We start from the raw sequence: 24223 nt of genomic DNA, 5'->3' as shown, positions 1-24223 counted from the left end.
AGTTTGCACATGTCTGTAGTAGTTTTCATTTACTAAGCATGCAGAACAGGAGACTGAGATAAAGGTAACAGCTGGGTTCCTGTGTGCTTGGTAATTCTGAGTGGGATAACATGTAACTGAATTTATGTGTGCTGTGCTCTGTTCCCCTAAAAGTATTAAAATACCACAAGGTTTCTAAAGATCTGAGACTCAATGGTCCATTTCAAATGGAACAAAAAAAGCTAAAAAAAGAAAAAAAAAATCTTAAGTCCGTATTTCAAATGAAACAAAAATCGAAGAAAAAACCTCAGCTTCTCTGGAGTGTGTACATTTCAGAGACGGTACTATAGATGTGGCAACTTAAACATCTACACATCAACAAATGGTGGCTTTCTTTCTTTTTTTAGGTTTTTATTTTCTGACAAAAAATCTGATTTTGAATCTGTGTGAAATATCAAATTATGGAGGTCCGATGGCCTAAAGGTGAAAGCCTATTGTATTTGTAACACTGCCTTCACTTTGTTAGAAGATTTCTGCTAAAGATCATCCCCTCTGCTTTAGCGTCACGGTGCAACGTGCTTAAAAAAGCTACTTTTCTTTTACTGCCCTGTACTGGGTACACCTGCTCATGTGAGCATATTTGCATTCTCTAGTGGACATAGAGATTTTCAGAAATGCTGTTGGTGTGGACAAAGAAATTTTTGAAAATGGCGAAAAAAAATACTTGTTTTAAAAATATAATGATATGTGTGGATAAGGCCTGATAATGTTTTTTTTTATTTTTTTTCACTGTGCAGTGCAGTATGGTACACATTTCATCATCTTTTCAATTGTCAAGTGACCTGCACTGTATCTAAGTACCTGTGCCGATCTTGGTTACCCTCTTTAGACCTTGGTATACTTTGAACAAAATAAAACTCGCAAAGTTTGCACAAAGCCAAAATCACATTACTGTGTTTTTGTTTTGGTTATCACATTTAAACCAACCTATCAAAGGTCTTTAATGTGTTTATCTGCAGATGCTGTCCTGATGCTGAGTGTGTGACACAGCATGGAAAGCCTCTGTGTAATATCTGCAGTGGTTTATTTTATCTGCAATTACATCATACTGTTTGAAGCCAGGGTCCGAAACGTTGTGTCTGCAAGAAGTATGCCAAGGCCTTTACCGGGGTAGCACATCACTGTCTGTGATTCTTTGCATAACACCAAATGGTTAAAAAAAGCAATCACAGCTTGAAACTCCTCTATTATAGCAACTGCTGTTTGTATTTACAGTTAACAGTAGCACTGTTTATTATATGACCACCTCGAAAGAACCCACCAATTTTAAAAGTACTGAAAGGACATGGGTACTCAACCAAAGTGTAGATAGTTCCGGGTTTGGACTAATAACTGTGTACCAAGCCATATTGCACTGCCCACTAAAAAAATCCTCAAAACTATCTCAATCTATTAATAAATAAGCAAATAAATAAATAAATAAATGTCACTGACAATTAAATTACATTATGATGTTCCAAGTAATTAAACAGTCTTCTTTTAAAGTAATACTTGTTGAAGCGTGTGCTGGGATGCTCTGGCTCTGATTTTGCTTTTCAAAATAAATTCATGAACAATTGTGCCAAAAAGATGTCAAGCTTATCACCATAACCTTACAGTACCATAACAATTTTAACCACAGTGAACGTTTTGGACAACATTTTGAAAAATCCACCAAAAAACACAACTTAGTGATTCTCACAGATGCTGTGGAGAACCGTATGTCTTGCTGTGACATTCCACACTGATTGCACCTCCACAAAATCGTTTTCATTACAGCGCCAGATTACCAACATATATTTACAACCTTTAAAAATCAGTTTATTCCTGTGTGCTCAGGTCAATGGCTTCAAACAGTACAGTTTACATACTAACTGAAATACACTTTATTTTTATTTTCATTATTGTGACATCTTGCAACACTGAATTGTAAGAGCTTCAATATGAAACAGGTTCCGTCTCAAGAGTTGAACCTCCAAAGTCAAACCAGATGGGCTCTGATTCATTTGTTAGTTTATTTCTTTTTCTGAAAATCCAGAGAACCATAATCTGCGGGTGGTGCAATGGGTTGCTCAATCAGATGCAATGAGCAGATTGTGTCATTGTGCAGTTTGAGTAGAGGACATACTGTAAGGTGATCCTGTCACAGTATTCCATCAAAAAAAAAAAAAGTTTATTCATAGCCTGGCAAGTCTTCATCTCATCTTCCTCAGCCTCATGCGATTTTCTTTATCACGCTTTTTCAGCCCGCTGACAAACTGTGAGAAAAGGAGCTCCTGGTCCTTCTGCTTCAGAACCTGTTTGAAGCGTGGGTCTCTGCCGTACTTCTCCGAGAACTCCTTAAAATTTGACCTACAAATGAAAGAGGGGAATGAATCACATAAGTTATTACAGACTGCTGAAGCCGTCCGATTTTCCATTTCACAGGTGTGATACTCTGTTGTTCATCTACACATGCACTGCATGCCACTCTGTGCGGCTGTTGTGCTTTAATACAAGTTTGGTAATTGTTAACTGTGTGGCTCAATCTGAACAGCTTCAGTGAGAGTGGGTTTATGGACAGGACAAAGCCTTGAACTGAAATGAGTTCAGCTCTGTTTTTGCTCTTAGGACTGAAGAAAATGACTACAGTGCAACTATCAGCAGCCTGACACTTCAGCAATTCCATCTGCACTTTCTCTGCCCATCTCGTGTCTCTGTGTCCAATTGGAAGCTTAACTGACTGTGTGCAGAGCTGACTCAAAAGTCATGCTTTGTCTTGTTTGTGTGTTTGAAGACTGAGGATCAGATTTACTAAGCCTTTTGCACCAGGCTTTAGGCACATATAGCATGGAGCCTGCCTGAAAAGCATGTATGTACAAAACTGGCACTTACAAAAATTGGTGAAGATAATAGAAGTGTGGCTGATTACATATTTCATTCAATTTACTCTATGGGCTGGTTTCCCAGACAGGGACTAAGCCTAGTCACGGATTATGTTTTCCTTTAATGAAAAATCAGCTTTCAAGTGCCATGCAGTCCAGGACTAGGCTTAATTCCTGTCTTGGAAACTAGCCCTATATGCCTAAAAGTATGTAGACAACTGCTCATCCAATATTTCTTCTGAAATCAACAGTATTAATAGAAAGTAGGTTTCCTTTTTGCTGTAGTGAGAGCCTCTACTTGATATTAGAACACTGATGTTAGGGTTTGATTGTATTCAGGCACAAGAGTTTAAGCGAGGTCAGATACTGATGTGGGGCGATTAGGTTTGGGTCACAAATGCCACCCCAAGTCAAGGTATCCCAGGTCTCCTAGGGTATTAGATGGAGACCCACCACTCAGGAGAACACAGTTCCACTGCTGCACAGCCCAATTCTAGGGTTTTTATACACTGCTTAACATTGGACCTAGTGACCCTAAGCTCATGTACAGCTGCTCCAGAGCATCCCATTTTTGGCAATACAGAAGATGTGTATGCAACTGAACATGTGTATCAGCAATGTGTGCACCTTAAAGGAGATTACTTAACTGACAAGAAGACTACACTGGACATAGCTAATTAGAATAGTACACAGGACCTTTAGTGTACTGGAGCTTTGGTGGGCAGTTTTGCATTGCATTACTCTGCCTCTTAACTTAGGAGGATAAATTAACTGTAGTGTCTTAAAGGTGCATTATTATTAGGAGACTTCCTTCCTGAGAGTTTTTTTACCACCAATTAAAAAAAAACAACTTAGATACTTTGCATCCTGGTAGTCGAGTTTGACTAAGCCACAAGCTGGGGACTCTTCACCACAATAGAGGAGTTTGAGTAGGCCATGACCCAGGGACTTCAGACCACATCAGAGGAGTGTGACTAGACTGCAAGGCAGGGAGTTCACACAGTGACAGAGCAGTTTGACTGTGCTGCAAGCCAGCAACTTTGCACCATGACTGAGGAGTTTGACTAGGCTAAGAGTCAGAGGCTTTGCACGTTGACAAAGGAGTTTGACTAGGCTAAGAGTCAGGGGCTTTGTACCGTGACAAAGGTGTTTGACTAGGCTGCAAGTTGGGGACTTCGTGCCGTGACAGAAGAGTTTGACTAGGCCAAGAGTCGTGGACTACGTATCCCGACAAAGGAGTTTAATTAGGCCTCAAGCCGCAAACTTAGCATCATGATAGAGGTATTTGACAAGGCTGCAAACCAGGGACTTTACACCATGACAGTGGAGTTTAACTAGGCTACAAGCTAGGGACTTTGTAACATGACAGGGGAGTTTGACTAGGCTGCAAACCAGGGACTTCACACTGTGACAGAAAAGTTTAACAAGGCTGTGAGCCGGAGACTTTGCACTGCTACAGAGAAGTGTTATTAGGCCACAAGCTGGGGACACACCGCAGTTTGATTTGGCTGCAAGTTAGAACTTTGTTCTAAGACAGAGGAGTTACACTGGGACATGAGATGGGGACTCTGCACTATGACAGAGGAGTTTGACTAGGCCGCGAACCGGGGACTTCACGCTGCGGTTCGATTTGGCCGTAAGCTGTGACTTTGTACTGCAAAAGAAAAGTCTGACTGGGATACTAGATGGGGACTTCACACTGTTTTACTAGGCCGCGAAACAGGGACTTCACACCATGACAGAAGTTCGATTAGGCCATGAGCCGAGGACTTCACACCACAGCTTGATTTACCCACAAGCTGGGACTTTGTTCTGTGACAAAGGCATTAGACTGGGCCATGAGACAGGGACTTTGTACCATGACAGAGAAGACTGACTAGCCATTGTTTGGAATCCTAAAGTGCCCTTGAGTTTCAGAAAGGTGCTATGCAAATGTAACTTAGCATCACTGATCTTATTGATGGTTCAAATATTTCAATGCCCCTTTCAAACCCTGCACCTCACAAGCACAGCACATTTAGTAGGTGATCATAGGTAAAGACATATTCCTTCTCATTAGAGGATCAGAGCATATTCATCCTCATATATGTTTCATTTGGTCAATTCTCAAACAAGCTGTAGCCTATAAATGCAAATGTGTCATGACTATGAACGAAATACCAGAAAGTGAATTATGAAGGCAGGAGCAGGAACTTTGTTCAGCGTGCAAAAAGGTAAACTTCAAAAGGAGACCTAATCCCAGCAGTGGCTGCACCACTTTCATCACTGTTTGAATTGACTCCTTCGGGGAACTCGCAAAGGAAACAAGGTTATCATCAAACATACAAACTCAAAGAAACTTAGACCTGCACCACAGATCACATCAATTATTAACACAATATCTGAATAAATAAATCTCGGGTCATGCGTGTGGGGCCAGTATGCCTTCTTTGCGGAAGCCATTTCATTAATACAGCAAGTGAGGCATGATAATAAGGACATTGTAGGACGCTTCTATGCAAAGCATCTTGAATTGCAATGTACCTGGATGTGATTTTCGACTCTTCCAGCAGTTTTCTGAACTCCTCCTTGGCATGCTGCAATTTGCTTTTTCTCTCCTTGTACTCTTCTTTTATCCTGGCTTTGACAAACTGATCAAAAATCTGCAGAGAAGCAGGGAGACAGAAGCTGGATCACTCAGAGGCACTAAGACATGGAGGAGTTGCAAGGCTCAGTAGCAAGGTCACTCTGAATAACATCTCTGCAAGCCTGCGGGTGTCAAATTGAGGTCGAGCTGCGTGCAGGGACACAGAGGTTTGGTTTAGAAAGGCCAAGGTCAGGGAAAGAGCTCAGAGAGGGTTCTACCTGTTTACGCTCCTCTGGACCCAGGAGAAGGTAACGCGGATCAAACACGATTTTGTGTAATTCCTTCTCCCACGTAGAGAATGCGGACACCTGACAATGACGAGAAAAAACCCAAGCAATAACAAAAGGCAATAATATTGTACACCCAAGTGTCAGCTAAAATCTGTTTACTACAGTTTGGGTCACAGTAAAGTGAGCAGTGAGATTAAATAAGAGGATCCTCTTCACGTTAGGGAGATCATTTGAATTGAGTGCTCACTCTCAAAACGTGTTTAAGTCTCTAAACAACAGTACCTGTGACCCTCATTTCGACAGTGAAACTAAAACTGACTACTCACTACAGCTGAATATGCTCCCTCAGCTATGCTGAATCAAATTGAACTCTGTTGGAGTTCATGTAATTTAGTGGTCCTACTGTATAAAGTTAGTAGACTACTCACCCCTCTCTCCAGGAGCATTTCTCTGAAGTGTGTGATCCGTAGCTCCAATGGTAGAACCATCTGATTAGATGTTCTGCACCTTTCTCCACAGTTCTCTTCACTTGTGGCAACACAATCTGTTGGCTCCTCCAGTCTTAATGAGAAATGAAAGGAAAAAAAAAAAGAATTCTGTTCAATCTGTTCACTTTACAAGCTTCAACTCCGATTTTTTGTCTGGTTGTATCTTTCTGTCTTGATGGTTCACATTTTTTGCGGAAGTGACCAGTATCTGTTATTATTGGGAATGAACCTGCACTCTCAAATAACTGACTTTTGCACATCCTGATCAATAGCCACAAAAAAATAAACAAGCTAGCAGCACAAGACTTCATTGCAAAGATCATTAACTCTGAACAGCTCTCATCTGTTCATGATTTGGGGAGAAGGTGAAATTAGGCCAGATGCTTTAGTACTTCTGCAGTAAACTTCCGTGCTGTGAACACAGGATGATGATGCTACTACATGCGTTTGCTTTATAAAAAACAAATAAATTCTGATCCGGCTGTTCTCATTAAGCTAATATGGCCATGGATCCATTTGAATCCCATGTAAGATCACATGCGAAAGTGGCTCAGATCTGATTTGGAAAGATCTGATTTTTGTATTCGCACAACTCTGAAAACATCAGATCTGAGTGACATTAAGGCACAAAATCAGTTTTGTGCCACTTTGACTGGTATTGTGAACCTGCCTGAATGTCCTAAAAACAATACTATGAGTGTTCCTCATATTGATTCCAAACACATTCCTGTTCCCAGCATTCCTAAACGAACATCTTGGTTGAAAAATACTGGAGTGATTGTACTTCAAAACTACAGTATGGCATTATTTTATAAATATTACTGAAATTGAATACTCATGTTCTCACTGAACTACATTAAAATTCAAATAAATAAATAAAATTCAATAAATAAAAACCATAAAAAATAAAACCACCCTTTTTTACTGCTTAAATTTTCATTAACACCTACAGAATCCCAAAGGCCATGAGATTTTTCTTTCAAATCTCTCCTGCTAGTCAGGTTCCTGCATGTTTTATTTACTTATTTATTTACACTAAAATAGTTGTAAAATGAAACTCCCCATAGTTATGCTAATGCATCTTTGTGCAAAGACGTACCACAGAGTTTCCTGAAAAGAGTTACAACAAGGTATATTCACTAGTCCAGCTTGCATAGAGAACGATCAGCTCCTGCCCTGCTTTGCTGTAATGCAGCTGTATAGAAATGGTTTGGTGAAAAATCTATCACATTTTTCCACTAACCCCAGATGTAGTCAATCAGCCAAGACATTTTTGGTGTCCAAATTTTGATTGTATGTTTTAGCACTGGAGCTTCAAAGCCAACAAACAGCAGAAGTCAACAGACGTCCAAATTGTTTCCATAAATGTATCCAAAAATCAACAAAACTTCATTGTGTAGCTGAACACAGCAGGCAGCTAGTTTGAGAAACAAGCAATAAGTTTTAAGAATGTATTTATGGAAAGGGTTTCTGTGACTATTGAGTTCTAGTGGTTGTTAATAACATTAGACTTGTAGCTCCAATTTAAAACTAAAGAAGCAAACTTTGTTCACCAAACATGTTTTGGCTGATCATCTACATCACAGGTAACTGTAAATTTGATTTATTTTTTTCTTTCACAGATGTACATTTTTGGCTCCATACTTCCAATTTTAACCTCATAAAAGGTACTACACTTTCACTTTAAGTACTTTATGTTCTGTTCCAACCTGACAAAGATGCTGCTGTGAATAAAATAAGTTGTGATGTAAACCATAACGTAAACCAAACAATTGTGACCATTCACATATTTTCATCTCCTGTGAACATATATAAATGAAATAAATGTGTAAGTGCAACCCTATTAAAATATCAATAATAATTAAAGATAATATGTACCAAATATGGTAGTTGTATCTTTATGACAACACATTTTACAAACTTTTTTTGCAGTTTTTCGATGCAGGCATCATTTTTCTCAGGTGCTTGAAGTAAATGGTCATGGCTCTGGTCATGTGACTAATCATGTGACCCACATACAAAAAATCTTATGAAATCAGGACAATCTATAATTTCATATATAGTTTGCTGTTCAGTAGAAAACACATGATGATGTGACCGGTGGGATTAAATGGGTTAATTCAACCCTGTAGGTGTTAATTCAGCACTGAGGATGTGTTGTGTACTGTTTGCAGTTTAACAGATGGTTAGTCCAAATTTACGCTTCAATAAGAACTTAGTTGAAATGCTTATTGAAATTACTCTCTCCCTTGGCTCCAGCTTTGACTTTACTTTGGGAAAAATAACAGATTGAACATAAGCTTTTCTAAAAATAAATAAATAAAAGCGTACACCAAATGCAAATAAGACCTCCCCAATCTCCTTGGAATGCAAATTTTGGGGACCTGTTGCACGTCCCGGCGCGTAAACACACATTGGGAACATACTTCAAAAAACCAACTGTTTAGAATGGAATCTCAGGGAGCTTGCAGGAGGAATTTTACACCAGGTTTAAGATACAGGTGGTAGCACATACTTACTGCAGTGTTGTGGTTATTCAGATTAGTGATACTGTATGCTGCCTCCTTCATTTGTAAAAAGCAACCAATACACCAGTTCACTGGACAATGGCCTCTCAAATGTCCAATACAGAGCTGTTCAGATTTTTCTGTCAGTGTGGTATAGTAGGGGACATACTTGTTGCGTTTGGATTTTGAAATATGGTCTTCCTCATCATCGTCTTCATCATCCTCATCATCAGCTGATACAGAGTTTGAGCCATCCTCTGCAGAAAAAGCAAGCGTCATATTGACATGGTGTTCTGTTGTTTTGGAGATTTAATATGTAAAATTTGCTACCGTCATCTTAATCAATCGCAGCAGGACTCAGAACAATATTTTCTGCTCCAATGCTTTGAGGAAGCTCACCCTTTTCTGTTTATTATAAAGATTCATATCTTGGAGAATGAATAAAAAAGACATCATTCATTCATTCGCCAGTGAATGACTTTATATTATAAAGCATGGCCTAATTCAGTATACCTGTTTTGTTTAAACTACAAAGCTCAAACATCAATAGCTATTTGTCTGACGACTGCAATAAGGTTAAATCAATAAAAGATGATCAAGCTTTAGGGAAATCTACCCAGCCGGGTAATAACTTTCAGATGGGATCTGAACTAATTCAATATTTGCAGAAGCAGTCACGACAGATTAGTCCTTATTATCTAATCCACCAGAACACCAGGTCAATAGTTTTGGGTATTATCTTTTTGTGTAAGAATCGTTATGATTATACAGGGATTGCATTGACAGTTGTAGTACATCAAATCAATAACCGAAACACAATGTGATTTTAAAACACGGCACCTATTGTGTTTAACAATTTTCTGAATTGATGTTTCTACTTGTCTACTTACCTCTTTCTTCAGGGAAGCAAGCAAATTTGTCCTCCATTGGACAAATATGACACTTTCATTGAGCATTTTATTATATGTACAGTATCATCCATGTTCCCAGTATTTGGACTGGCATCCTAGTGAAAGTACAGTATCCTGAATTCTGAATTATGTGTCAAAACATGCAACCTTACCCAGTGAGTCTTTCTTGCGTTTATGTGGAGGATCCTCTATGATTTTGTTGAGGTCTCCCCGATCTTTGAGGTCCACTGGTTTCTCCCACACAGACAGCTGCATGGTGGGGTTGAAGAAGAACACTCTGTCATCTCCCGTCCAAACCACACACCTGCAAACACAAAGAAAGAGAGGCATAGAGAGATATCTGCAGCCGGGGAGAGGAGGGAGGCTGACGTGCATGCATAAACTCACACAGGCACACGCTGCTGAGAACAAACTGGAAGAAGGGCGTTACACTTCAACACTCACTCACAGCAGAGTTATGAAACTAAGTAGAACTTTGGCAATATATCTCACACATTGTTCTGAAGTGCACTGTGACAGCAGCTGGGGCTTTAACCCTGGAAGTCCACAAACACATTGAAATCAAAGATTTTCAAAGAAAAGGTATCCTGTTTTTATACTTATCTTAACTTAATGAAGTGATTTAGGAATGTGATGATGCACAAACATTTGAATGTATGAATTATGTTTCTTTGATCACTTCTCATCTACATATACAATAAAGAAAGATGAAATTCAATACTATGTAAACCTTTAACATTTAATCTTTCCTCAACTGACTCAGAAAAGAATGACTGGTGAATGGTCAATCAATCAATCAATCAATCAATTAATCAATCAACCAACCAACCAACCAACCAATCAATCAATCAACTTCTTTATTTATTAACCAATTAATCAGTTACCAATTAGTAAAAATAATAAGGTCTAACATTAATACAGTAAAAGCAACACTCAAAATTTGCTCACTATCTAGTGCTAGATAAGTGTTGGCTCTAATAGTTTGCTAGCCAGCTGATTAAGAAAATCTGAATATCTATGTTTCGAAATCTATTTATCATGTATTTTCAAAGTTAAAATCACAATATTTGTAGAAAAAAAAAACTTACACTGTCATGAATTTCACAATTAAATTCCCAAGTCAAAATTTCCTAGGAAATGCATAGAGATCATTCATTTTGACCCTCCTTACAAAGACTTGGGGTAGTGATACAAAAATGTTATTTTTACAGAACTTGACCTAGAAAAATGGAAATTACAGTTGTGACGCTCACAAACAAGATTTTAGACGAATATATCATATCAACAGTTAAGCTCTTTTTTGGGGGGGTTGGGTCTATATATATATTAACTTAAACTGCCACATTATTGTTCATTTTCCTTAAACTAGCTGCACAAAATCTGTTCTATATCAATTATATCTTATTTCTTAATATATTGTACATTGAGTAACACTTTGAATGGTCCTTTGTAGATTAACCCTTTACCAAGCCACAAAGTTGATGATAAGTAGATGTATTGTGGATATGTTACATAAAGTAAATTTAATGTGTTGCTTCCATTACGAAAAACCTAACTTTACCCAACCTTACTCAAAACCTAACCCTAACCCCGGCCCTAATCTTAACCCTAACCTTAACCTCAACCCAAAACCTAATCCTGACCCTCAGCCTGGCCCTAATCCTAACCCGAACCTTGACCAAAATCTAATTTAGTTAAGATCCACTTACAGAATGGTGACAGCAGTGTGTCTATAACAGCTTGTTGAGGATGTTGAGATGGTCTGTATTAGACCTGTTACATGTTCAGTGACTTCTCAGGTGAAACATCTACAGATATGAACTTGGACCCTCCAAATAAAGTGAAAAACAACTGAATTCAGCAGATTATAAGCAAATTTTATTAATGCAGTTAATTAAAAGTATCTTGATAATCTACTGAATGTATGCACTGCTGCTACTTCACTGATATGTAATGATATGTTACTGAGACTCTGTTGAGTGTTTGTTTCATCTAAAAAGGACCACTCAGAATAAAGTGTCACTGTATATTGTTATACATTTGTACTCTTTTAAACAAGCTGAGAAACTCTGTTGAATGCGCAATTGAAAATATCAATCAGTCTCATATTTGTGTTCTTCGGTATTTAATTACAATTTGAATTTGAAGTTATTTTGTACAGTCTATTTTTTATGTAAGATATTTTATAGTATTGCCATGTTTTACATGTTTTTTTACCATTTAATGACAAAAGTCAGAAATGCAGACTTGTTGATACAGAATGCAAATCATATGAACATATAATTTATGTAACTAACTCTCTAATTACAATTATCTACCACAATCAAACAACCATAATAACACTGTACTACTAAGGGTCAAAGGTCCTCCAAAGAAACATGGTTTAGTTGGAGCAGGTATGGCTGATTAGGATTAGATGCAAACTTTGTAACAATGATCTCCATGAGGTAGGTTGATGGCTTTTTATCTAGAACCTTTCCTTTGAAAAGTCCTCAACATAATGCACTCTTATACTCTTCTCAACCCAAAATGTCTCTATTGTGATTCAGACCTTGCTTGGCCAATGGAGGAATCATATATTCCTCAGGAGTCCACAAAGTAATTTGATGTGACTTCAAGCCAAGCATGACAAACAAATTCTGACATTTCATTTTGACTCACATTACGGAATCTGAGCTGCCTTCTGGACGGGAGGCACACCAGCTTTAAGATATTAAACCATCTTTCAATGAAGCCCTCATATTCCTTATGTGCTGTTATTCATATTGCAAACAGATGGCAGATGCCACTCCAATAGCCTGTTTGTCCTTCCTGTAACTTTGTTAAGAGAATTCTGCTTTTTCCTCTCAATCATCTTGCCACCTAAAACATTCCTGCAAAACAACAGCTTAAGGAGCTGGCTTGCGACCCAGACATGCTCTACGCCCTAAATTGCCTTGAGGCTTTGTGCTATATGAGCAATGCAGGAACTAGATAAACACACGGAGGCTCTAGTGAGAGTCTCTCTGAGCCACTGTCATCCACAACATGTTTATTGTAAAGCCTTTTCGAGTGAATTCAGCTCCATGAGTCAACAAAAGCTGACAGAGATAAACCATTACGCCCGCTGTGGTACAAAAATCACAGTGCGGAGGGAGAAAGAAACGGTGCTCGTGCTGCTCTGCCAGGCTAAGATGGTGGGCTTGCATAACAGTAGCATTGTTCTGTTGCAGGGCTGAGATGGGGAAGCATTCAATGAGCTACGGCCTGAGGCTTTGCCTCTTGCACTGCTGCTATCTGGTTAGGCCTGTATTGCCAACATAAATATGCTACAAAGAAAAGCACGGCTTGTGATAACTTTGCATTTATGCATTAACGACCGGTATGCATAACAACGAGTGGATAGATGCTGGTGTGGATTCTCTATACACATATGCAGAAGTACTATGTGGTGTCAATCAAATGAGAACGCAATAGAATGGACTATTAAGGGGTCGGTTACCATGGTGATCCGGGTACAGGCGTCGATGCGACTGGCCGGTTGTCTTTAGATGAGCTGTCAATATCCATGCTGACCTTAAACTGCTCATCCTAGATGTTGAACACACACATACATAGACAGCTGAAATATTCTGCATTTACAGTACTGTGTCTGTCATGTCTAGGCTTTTTATAGTTTCCAAACAATACTGTGCAAAAGTTAGAGGCCACTTTCCATTGACTTAATTTCCAGTCAAAATAGCCTTTGAATACAACTTTTCCATTTTTAGCTGATTTCTGAGGAGATTAGGTATAAGATAATCCTCTTGCATGAGGGAGGGGAAAGTCAAAAATAAGTGAAAAGCAGGAGTTTCCAAAACTGGAGTTCAAAAATTCTTTAAAAAACACAGAGACAATGGGACTTTTATCTACTGTGCAAGGCCTGGTAGACCACCAAAACGGTCACCATCAGATGAACAGCACTTAAAGCTTTCGTTTTTGAGAAAGAGGAGAAAATCAAGCTCCACTCTTACTTCAGATCTAAAATAAATCCACAATAGTTTCTGTCAGTCCTTCCACTGTGAGAGGACAAGTCAGCACTTTGGGTCTAATAAAGATGTGGATCTGTCAAGAAACTGTTACTGAAAAAAAAAGAAATAGACAAAAATAAGAAAATGTGCCCTAGAACTCCAAAACTGGACAAAATCTGAGATGTGGGGTAAGATTCTATGGTCCGCTAAGTTCTATGAATTCTGGACATAACAGAAGCCAATATGTACTCTGTCAAGACTCTTTGAACTCTGGAGTTTGAAGATGTATAACAACATTTTAATTGATAACAACAAATGAATAAATAATGCGATACCCTCTGGAAAAGCGTTTGATTGGGAAAAAATTCATTCTATAACAAGATATCGACCTCATACTCACTGCAGAGAAGATCCAGCAATACTTACTTAAAAAAGAAGCAGCTGGTGTTCTCAGAACAATGGACTGACCACCAAAGAGCCCAGACCTCTACATCACTGAATATGTTTGGGGTTACTTGGATTGTGAGAAGCAAAGAATGCAACCAATGTCCAAAACTGAATTTTGGAGATGTGGAATATTCCTACAGATTTCTTGGAAAAACTGAACATACTAAAAACAGTGGAAGCTGATAAGCAAAACGTGGACACACTAAATACTGAAAAATGTAATAGTATATTTTGTTGCTGAGGCTTTTGGATAATTTTATGTTAAAAGTTTAAGCTGAAAAATGAATGACTTGTACATATTGGCCATTTTGACTGGAAATTGAATTAGTTAATGGTCTCTGACTTTTGCACAGTACTGTATGCACAGGATAAGTTTATGAAAACGTGAGCCAAGGGCTGATAATATGTCAACATTAATTGCAATTGCAGATGACTCTGCTTGATTGAATGGAAAAAATTAAATTAGATTCATACAATGACTTGTTCTGCTGAGTGTGAAATGTTTTTAATGATGTCTAGAACAGTCACACTGTCTCTCCCTTTATACTGAACACAGTCACAGCCCTGTTAGGAAGAGGAGGATTTAACATGTTTTCAAATTCATTTTGTGAAGCACTTTTGCAGTGCGAAATTGCCTCCACAATCTAATCGCTCCTCCACTCTCAAAGAAATCCAACGCAAATTATCTTCCAAACTTACCTCTAAATTAGCACAATGAGGCAGTAAACCAAAAGTAAATGAGTTGACAGTCACCTGCATGGTTTCTCCTCATCTACAGGACTCTTGATCCCCGAATGTGTTTTACAAATGTGTTTCGTAATTGACGTTCACCACGCTATCTTTCCCTGCTGATCTATCATGTGAATATGAAGTTCAATTAACTTGCCTCATCCAAGGGTTAGGAGGCTAATAACAAAATGCGGAGTGGATATTATTGTGTGATAAACGGTTTAGATGTGTTCGGCTCTCGACGACATGCAGATAGCAGTCAATTACTCAACCCCTGCCTGACCAAATGACACAGATTACCAATTCTCCACACTCAGGCTGTTGGGCAGCAGCCGCACTCACTGTGTCTGGCCAAATGAATTAGTGTTCTGGGGGAATTCAGCTAATTAATGTGGCTGGAAGGGCTTTCCAAACCATCAGCCTATAGGGAACATTGTGGTATGCTGCACTCTAACCAAACGATAACAGAGCCGTCTTAATTGGACCCTAAATCTTAGCCTCTTTCTGTTTTCAGTCTCTTTGTAGCAAATCAGTTTGATTTTCTTTGGTGGAAAAAAGACAGTTAGGATCAATTTATAGCAGACCACAGAACTGGAAATTGAATGAACTGCACAGTTATGGCAATTAAGTTGATGTTGCCTGTTACACGAACATAATGATCAGACAGAACTAATGATGGAGAAAGTGACTGATGATCACAAACCTCCACTTTGTCCTCCGGGGTGGAATCAGAGTGTAACACCAAAGCTCCCGCGCAGGACGGCTTCTTCACTTCCAGCTTCTTTTCTGAGGGGTAGAACGCCTTGGCTTAATTTTGGCAGTCTGAATTCTCATCAGTCCCACACAGTCAATCAGCAATCAACAGACAGCTCACACTCTGAACACTGCTTCAGTCTGTGTGACTGACAAAATCGTTCTGAAGTGGAGTCAAGTAGGCTAATTAAAGGACTTAGGGATTCAATTGGTCTACCAATCAAATCTTCATTTATAAGTAATGTAGGCAATGCAAACAGAACGGAAATGGTGCAAATCATTTTCAGATTTGTAAGGGGAAGTTTTCAATGGGCAGCTGAGCAATTTTAAATGAAATTAAACTAGTTAAGCATTCACTTGGCTCACCAATCAAATATTCAATTATAAGCAATGTAGGCAGAGAAAACTTGATATTGAAACAGTGGAAATCATTCTTGGATGAAGGTAAACTCTTCTGTGTAACACAATGATGTGCAATGAACTTTTGCCAAATTTAATCCATGTTTTTATGCTCAAAAACACAAAGATTCCAAACAGTGTGTAGCATTCTGGGACCTTACTTCATTTCTATTACCAATTTCTCAAAGAGGGAAGGTTGTACTTATGAACCTAAATTCCAAAAGGTTGGAACTTTTGTGAAATACAAATAAAACCCAAAATAGTGATCCGTAAATCCACTTTGTAGTTAAAATAAATAAATAGTATAAAGACACAATACATAATGTTTTTCCTTATCAACTTAATTGTCTTTTGGTTGTTTTTTGCTCATTCTGAAATTGCTGCAGGCAACCTATTCCAAAAAAGTTGGGATGGGGAAATTTAAGACTAGGAATGTTGTACAATATCTTAAGAAGTTGATCATGTCTGGGTACAAAAAGGAGCAATCCTCACCATTTTGCCAAAAATTGCATCAGTGAATAATCCGATTATTAATCTAACATTAAAAGCAACGTTCCTCAATAAGCAATTGCAAGGATTTTAACAATTTCACCCTCTGTGATGTATGACACTGTCAAAAGATTCTGAGAATCCGCAGAAATCTCTGTGCATAGCAAGCATGGCCAAAAAACACAACTGGATGCTTATGACCTTCAATCTCTTAAACACCACTGCTTTAAAACTGGCATGCTTCTGTGATGGATATCACCACATGGGCTTGAGTATACTTTGACAAACTGTTGTAAATAATCATTGCTAATCTGTAAAGTTAAGTATGTACTGTGCACAGCATAAGCCATATATCAACAATGTCCAGAAACACCACTTCTCTGGGCTCAGGCTCATCTGAAATGGAATGATATACAGTGGAAATATATATTGTGGATGATTTACAGAAATAATGTGTGAACATCATGATCTCTGGGCTAAAGACTGTTATCAGCATAAAGTTTGCATTTGTTACAACAACATGGCTACATAATCAGAGAGCATGGGTGTTAGACTGGCCTGCTTGCAGTCCAGACCTGTCTCTCATTGAAAACATATGGCACATTATGAAACGTAAAATATGACGACAATGGCCCTGTATCATTGTCAGTAATAGAAGAACAAAAAATCTACTTAAAAAACTGGACCAATTGGTGTCTTAAGTCCCCAAAAGAATGGTAAACATGCTCTCTCCCAACCTTTTTGGAACATATTGCAGGCATCAATTTTGATTGACCATTATTTACAGACAAAAAAACAAAACAAAGCAAAGCAAAACAAAAGGTAAGATATATTTTTTGTAATGTTCTCAGTTTAATACAGGTCAAGGTGAATTAACTAATTACTGAGTTGATGTTCCTTGTTTTTTTAGCATTTCACACAACAATGAGGTTTGCTATCAATTTGGTGACATGCTTTTAATACATGGGTTCAATGCCAGAATGAAGTGGAAGCACTTGAATCTCTGGCATTTAATCCTCCTCCTTGGGGTGTGAAGACATTTGTACCTGTATAACTTGTGGTTAGGGTTTAAGCAGTGTACCACTGTGTCACTGTTCAAGCTCATTCCATGGCTTCTGGACTTTATTTATTGTTACTATTACGATTGCTCTTTGGCATTGTTCCTGCAGACTGCTCTAAGGATTTTGCTGAGGATCGAAAAACAATGATATGGGCTTGCATAGCTAACATTAGCGTTAAGGAATTATACATCATTGCGAAAGGTCTTGAAGTTCACTTGTAGAGCTACAAATCAAATACTGTTTGTTTCTGATTCAGTATGACAGAATTCTACCAGAAAACCAATAAGAAAAAAAGAAAAGAAAAATAAAAGAATCAAGACATCAAAGCAGGTATTAGCACTGGACTGATAAGTGTACAAATTGATGGCAAGGACTATCTGCAACAATGTAATACCACTGTCATTCATCTTTGTTTCATAATCAGTCTGGATTTGCCTGGACATTTTGCATTTCTTCAACAGCACACATGAAACTAGAGGGGATTCTAGGATGTTGCATTCTGTGCTTGATCTTTTTGCCTTTTTTCAAACTGAACAGAGAAAAAGCTCATGCCCCCAAACGTGCTCGAATTTCACTGGCAAAGAGAAAGAAGGGAAAAAAGAAGAAAAAAAGCGAGTGCTTCAATTGATGTGCAGAACACAGGGTATGGCACTGATGACTGTGGGCCTTCTCTAAAGCAACAAGACTGCCCAGAGATGACAGAGAGGGAGGCATTCAACCATTGCTGTTGAAGTGTGAATGGAAATTCAGCACGGTGCTCTTTGAAAAAGTCTGAGAGCCACAAAAACAACCAAACAACAGGAGGTGATTTATAACAGCTGTGGCAGCAGCAGAGAAGTCTGCAAACTTTTGTTCGTTCACGATACTGGGTTAGTACAATGCTCTGAAGCTCCAGTACAGTGCAGAGTACTGAGAATATACTGCTTGTTTGGTGCAACATTAATCAGGAATTTCACTGCGTCATTAAATGTATCAGACATAAAGAAAGTTATTCAGAGTGGTTTGAAATAAAATGCGCTTTTCCAGAAAAACTTGCCACACCAGAATTGTTCACCGCGGTACTGACAGAAACGTTTGAAGAGTTTAATGTCTATAACAGCTTCCTCACAGAAAGGTATGATATAAAATGGTTATGAAGATGCTGTCTGAAGATGTAAACAAAAGAATGAAAAAGTCTCACCTGATTGGACAGATTTTAGGATGTACATTTGGTGACAATAACATCAATAATATCCATCAAACTCTCTGAACAATGGCATACTCCAGCCTAACCGAGCTTGTGGGTTTTATGGATGTCTTGTTTTGTTTGCCTTGTTGTATTTTAGAGCAATAAACCATGAGAAGTCATGCTTTACTCGGGTTTTCCTGTGATGTGAAATGGTATGAAATTGTTGTAGCACACAACCTTGAGTGGGCTACTCCTTTTATAAAATGGCAAAAATTTGGTGCATTAATACATAATATAGCTGATCTGTGTGAACATGTTCATATATTTGTAAGTGTCCAGCCTGCAGCACCGGCCGCCAGCAGAGGGCGACGGCGGCGAGGTGCCATAAATTCAGGGAACTCCAATTCCCAGAAGCCCTCAGGCTGATTAGGCCCAACATGGCACACCTGTGGACTACTCTACTTAAGGCTGTGGCAAATAGCAGCCCTTTGTCACACCTTTGTAGAGGGGTGACCAGTACTTAGCCCAGGTGGGGAAAAAAAGGAAAAGAAAAGGAAAGAGAGCTGAAAACAAAAAAAACAAAAGAGAGAAATTGCCCCAAAACTACTTTAAAACCAAAAGAAGGCTTGAACAAGAAATGGCTACAAGCCATACAAAAGGTGTTTGTTCCTCAAAGAGCAAACAGGTGAAACATAAAGTCTACCTCCCTCTCATAATCACAGAGGAAGTATCTTTTGTTTTCTGATTATCTTTTATTTCACTTTTCTATTTCAGCCTTTGTGTGAGCATGCTGCTTTTTCCCCACCTTTTTATTTCCCATTCGTTGAGGTGTTTTTCCCATTTTTGCCTGTGCTTCCTGGTGGCGCAGCGGTAACTCCTCAAACTGACAATCAGTACATTGGTGGTTCAAGCCTGGCTCTGAGCTGCCACCACAACTCCAATGTGCACAATCACATATTCACACTCCTTCACCTCAATAAATTCATTTAAGACCCTTTCTCATTGGTTTTCCTCTCTGCACTTGGGTCCGCCTCCCTGCCATCCTGTAACAATATTAAGCACTTTATAATGCCTTGGCTTCATTTTTAAACCAAAATGATTCATTCTACACAGAGCTTTGTCTGTTGCATGTACCAAAGAAGGCATGTAGATGAGATGATGCTTCATTGTATCTTTGTTCCATTTAGACATCTTTAGTCTGTATTGTGTTCGTATTTCAAACTGCACCAGACTTCTGTGTAAGCAGATTAAAACCAAACTCCTCAGGGGGTCTGCTTATTCTGTCCAGGGTTCACATGGCAGCGTTCTCACTTATTCTATCGAACCAAAAAAGCTCTCGCACAAGGGCACATTTTAATGAAACCAAACCTGCCAAGTGAAAATATGCCCTTAATCAGCTGAAGCTTTTATTCAGGCTAGAGATCAGAAACAGCTTAGTACAATTCTTACTGTTGTCATTTCACACATCCTAAGTAACAGAACATATATTAAAGCTTCTATTACGAAAGTTGTGCGGTTTTGTTACGACAGCGATGCTATGCTACTCTCACTTGCTTGTTTACATGTTTGCTTAATTATTTATTTCTTTGAACATAGACAATGCCATCCAGGCACTTCATCCAAAGCTTCATAAGCACTGTGAAGGCACAGTTTTTGAATTTTTATCCATCCAAATCCCTCACATGTGAGTTCAACGCCTACAGCATGCAGTCATCTGCTCAGCTCTGATGGAAAGCATGACAGACAACACAAAAAGACTCATGTCTCTAGGACACAACAGCAATATATATTTGTCTGACGATTGCCTGGATGAAATCCAATCACTTGTTGTTTAATCTCTTCTTAAGCACAACACTAGCAACTAAATCAGGCTTGATTCCTCGCAGAGAACATAAAAATATACAGTTAAATATATAGGGGATGATACACATACAGAGAGAGAGAAAGAAAATAGAGCTTAAAGTGGACCTATTATGCTTTTCCATTTTTCCCTTTCCTTTGATGTTATATAGCTTCTCGTGCATGTAAATGAACTGCAAAGTTACAAAGCTCAAAGTAGAAAAAAGAGTAACTCAGAAAACACTTTTCTCTGCTGCCTGAAATGCTTTGTTGGAATTCCAGTCCTTTTCCTTTGTTACAAGATGATGTAATCTCGTAACACAATCTTTATTACCCGCAAACCGGCAAGTTTGGCACAGCCTCACACAACACACAGCAATTACTGGAGGCCAGAAAGAGTATGTTTAGTTTTGTAGCCGCGTCAAGAAGACGCTGACCTGACTTTCAGGATTGGACTCTGGTTCAAACTGATATGGCAAAACCAACGTCACTGGAAAAATAGCCATAGCAGTGTTTACAGCTGCTCAGGAGAGAAGGGTCTGTCTACAAACTGCAAGACAGGGGCGGAACCGCACTGGCGGTTGACCAGTCAGAGAGCCACTTAAATGTTCAATTCCCACTTAATTCCATAATCTATATATGACTGCTGTTCAAATGCAACCTCTGTGCTTCCTTTATGCCAATGTGTTTCACTGGGTCGTCCTACATCAGCTGAACAAAAAAGAAACAGATGGTAGTGAAGCAACAGCATGAAGCTATTTTACTGCTTTTCGAGAGGTGACAGCAAACTTTTTACCGGCTTGCTGAAGCATTTGAAGTGGTGCTATGTATGTGGCTGCTTTGTCATGTCCACTGTCACACTTTATAAAGGAAAATGTTTCCTTCACAGTAAGAAAAATGAGACATTAATCCACACTTTACACAGTCGTGCTGTCATGCGACACAAAGTAAGGTGACACAAGTCCCAAATCCCATCCCATTACAAAAAAAAACCCCAAAAAACTCTGGGTTGTCCTTGAAAACAAACTTGTGACATTATTGTTTAGCCGCTTCACCCACAATCGACAAGCTTCTGTGTTTGGTATTCTTAACTAACTAAAGATGCAGTCCAGTGGTTGGTTACACCAGCTGTGCGTCAATGCAAATGTAGGCTAGTAGTAAGATAAGGGTTCAATAAGTTCAGGTTCATGCATTACTAAGTCAAAACGAGTTGCACCACACAAACTAGTTTTAATGTTGAGCTGCATATTTGTTTTTTTTCCCAGGGAAATATTAAAGAATAAACAGACCATGGCTATAGATAATTCGTTTTTATTTAAAAGTGTACACTTTGGGTCTCATTCACCGGCAGCTCTTAAGAAGAAATTTCTTCTTATAACTCACTCACGCAGTTTTCACGAAGATTCTGAAATTCACTAATGTTTCCTTATTGGAGATTTGTTCTTAGGTAAAACACAATCTACACACACTAAAGAGCACAAAGATGTTGGTGAATAATGCCCATTCTTCTCCTCTATGCTGGATATTTTTACCATGGAAAAGGTTAGAGCAAGCTGCCCTTCTGTTTCAATGGCAGCAGGTTTACTGATTGATTCTGAACATGTTATTGTCATGTTAAAGTGATGTATGCATTATGTAGCTGTTGGATTTGTGGTGTAACCAAATTTCGTAAGAGGATAGTTTGAAACTAACTAGTATAAACTGAGAAGTTAGTAAAGACTTTGGCTTCAAATTTCAGTACAAACATATGCATATCCGGTGCAACTCAGTCCTGGTCTGTCTCAGGGTGGTACTGTAGCAAATTGGTTCATCCAGTTGGTTCTTCATGGCCTAGCAACTGTAACGATGACCAGGATAGTTTCTCAGAGGTATCCCGGTCATTGTTACAGTTGCTAGGCCATACCACAATATGCTGTGATATAGGGGTGGGGGTTCTGGGTCACTAGCCCCACCAAAATTAAAGCTGGATCTGCAATGCCTAGTACAAAACTTGAGAAAAGCTATGGTAGTGAAACTGCATAGAACAGTCTGAAAAAAGTAATTATAAGGCATTTGTATTTAATAGCAGGAAAACAGTATGAGTTGTCACAGTTTCCCCTATGCCCCTGTGTTGTAGGCACATGCTTTTTAGTCATGATCTTTTGTTTTCGTTTTGGTTCCTTTGCTCTGCCCTTTTCCCACCTTCCCTTTTAAGGTTCCCACCTGGTTTTAGTTCCTGTCTTCTCCCTCTCCCAGGTGTTCCCTATTGTGTTTTGCAGGACAGAAATTTCACAAACTGACTTGTGGCAGAGGTGACATCCTATGACAGTGCCATGTTTAAAGTCACTGAGCTCATCAGTATGACCCACACTACTTCTACTGTCGGTGTTTGTCTATTGAGACTGATGTGCTTAATTTTATCCACATGATAGCAATGGGTGTGGTGAAACACCTGAATTCAGTAATAAGGAGAAGTGTCCCAATACATTTATCCATGTAGTGTATTTTGAGTCACTCTGTTTGCTGTTGGACGTTTGATTGCCACTGCTATGGTGATTTTCTGGAAGCTGAAGCCATTGCTAATGCAAAGCCTAAAGCCACCTTAATAGCCAAGATGGAGAATAATGAGGGAGACGAAGCCACAGCTGAACTAAAATTATGCTCTTTTTAAGATTAAAGGTGCTCAGTGCGCAGACAGGAGAAATCAGACGACACACCAAAGCTGAACCTGAACTGAATACAATGGCGGTCCCTTAATCATATGCAACATAATGGGGTGTGGCAGAGATGCATACTCTGTAACTTTAGTAAATGTAGTAAATACAATAGTAAATGCAACGCCTGTTTAACCGAAGCTGGTGCCCATGGATCCAGTACTATGAAGTCATGGAGAAACCTATTGACCTAGTGGCAGCACTTGGTGTTACTCTCCCTAATTCTGAGCTGTTTCATGGTTTGAAAGTAATAAAAAAGCAGTCCACGTTCAAGTGTCTAACCAGAAATAATACACTCTAATAATATTGCAAGTGTACATTTTTAGTGACTGACTGAAGATCAGTGTTTTAGGTTGTCAGGTGTTTTGATTAAGAGGCACTTAAAACAAGGAATGATCTTACATCAGTAAGTCTGCCGTGTGTTCTCTGTGAATGTACAAGACCTAGGAGGAAATTAAATGATTTATGAACTGCTAGATTAATTACATGCATGGGATGTTAAACATGAATAGCCCTATTAACATTTTTCATGTGCTAGTGATGTTGCTAAACATTTTCAGGGGATGCTTCAGCTCCTAGATTATATTAAAAGTGTTGACTGAAATTCTCACCATTTTTGGCACTTTGACACATTACACTTTTCTCATTGCATTTGCTAATGAATATATTAGCAATAAACATGTCATATGTCAGTGTGAAAATAAATATAAAAGCTTACCAAAAAAAAAAAAACTGGTGCTAATATTGAGAAAATTTGAATGTGCACCCAAGGAAAGTCAGCAAAAAGCTTGACTCTTTCTTGACTGAGCTCACCTGGTGCTGTTTGATCTTTCCAGTCTCCGGTAACGACGGTCACACCTGGGGCAGACAGGGACGTTACTGTGGCGATCTGTGCTGGCAGGACGGGACTCAACAGGCTCTCCCAGGCGCGCCGAGACCCTGTGAGTCACACAAAGAAAGAGAACGTGATCACGCAATCCATCTGCATAAAAGAGCCCTCACAGCATCAAAC

At 38.9% G+C, this 24223-nt stretch overlaps 1 protein-coding gene across 1 annotated transcript in view; it reads right to left on the bottom strand.

Moving 5' to 3' along the window:
* Nucleotides 1-1912: 1912 nt before the first annotated feature.
* Nucleotides 1913-24223, bottom strand: part of LOC118809092 (transcription elongation regulator 1-like protein) — a 128862-nt gene continuing 106551 nt past the window's right edge. The window contains exons 5-13 of the mRNA XM_036572052.1: nucleotides 24025-24150; nucleotides 15513-15595; nucleotides 13126-13214; nucleotides 9797-9948; nucleotides 8903-8990; nucleotides 6167-6299; nucleotides 5727-5816; nucleotides 5406-5524; nucleotides 1913-2370 (exon numbers count right to left, since the gene is read on the bottom strand). Of these exons, the coding sequence (XP_036427945.1) occupies nucleotides 2214-2370; nucleotides 5406-5524; nucleotides 5727-5816; nucleotides 6167-6299; nucleotides 8903-8990; nucleotides 9797-9948; nucleotides 13126-13214; nucleotides 15513-15595; nucleotides 24025-24150 (1037 nt within the window). The 3' untranslated portion in view covers nucleotides 1913-2213. The remainder of the gene's footprint in view (nucleotides 2371-5405; nucleotides 5525-5726; nucleotides 5817-6166; nucleotides 6300-8902; nucleotides 8991-9796; nucleotides 9949-13125; nucleotides 13215-15512; nucleotides 15596-24024; nucleotides 24151-24223) is intronic.

The sequence above is a fragment of the Colossoma macropomum genome, unplaced genomic scaffold, assembly GCF_904425465.1.
Source record: "Colossoma macropomum unplaced genomic scaffold, Colossoma_macropomum, whole genome shotgun sequence".
Classification (NCBI taxonomy): Eukaryota; Metazoa; Chordata; class Actinopteri; order Characiformes; family Serrasalmidae; genus Colossoma; species Colossoma macropomum.
The sequence above is the reverse complement of the archived record's forward strand: the minus strand, read 5'-3'. Positions and strand labels throughout refer to the sequence as shown.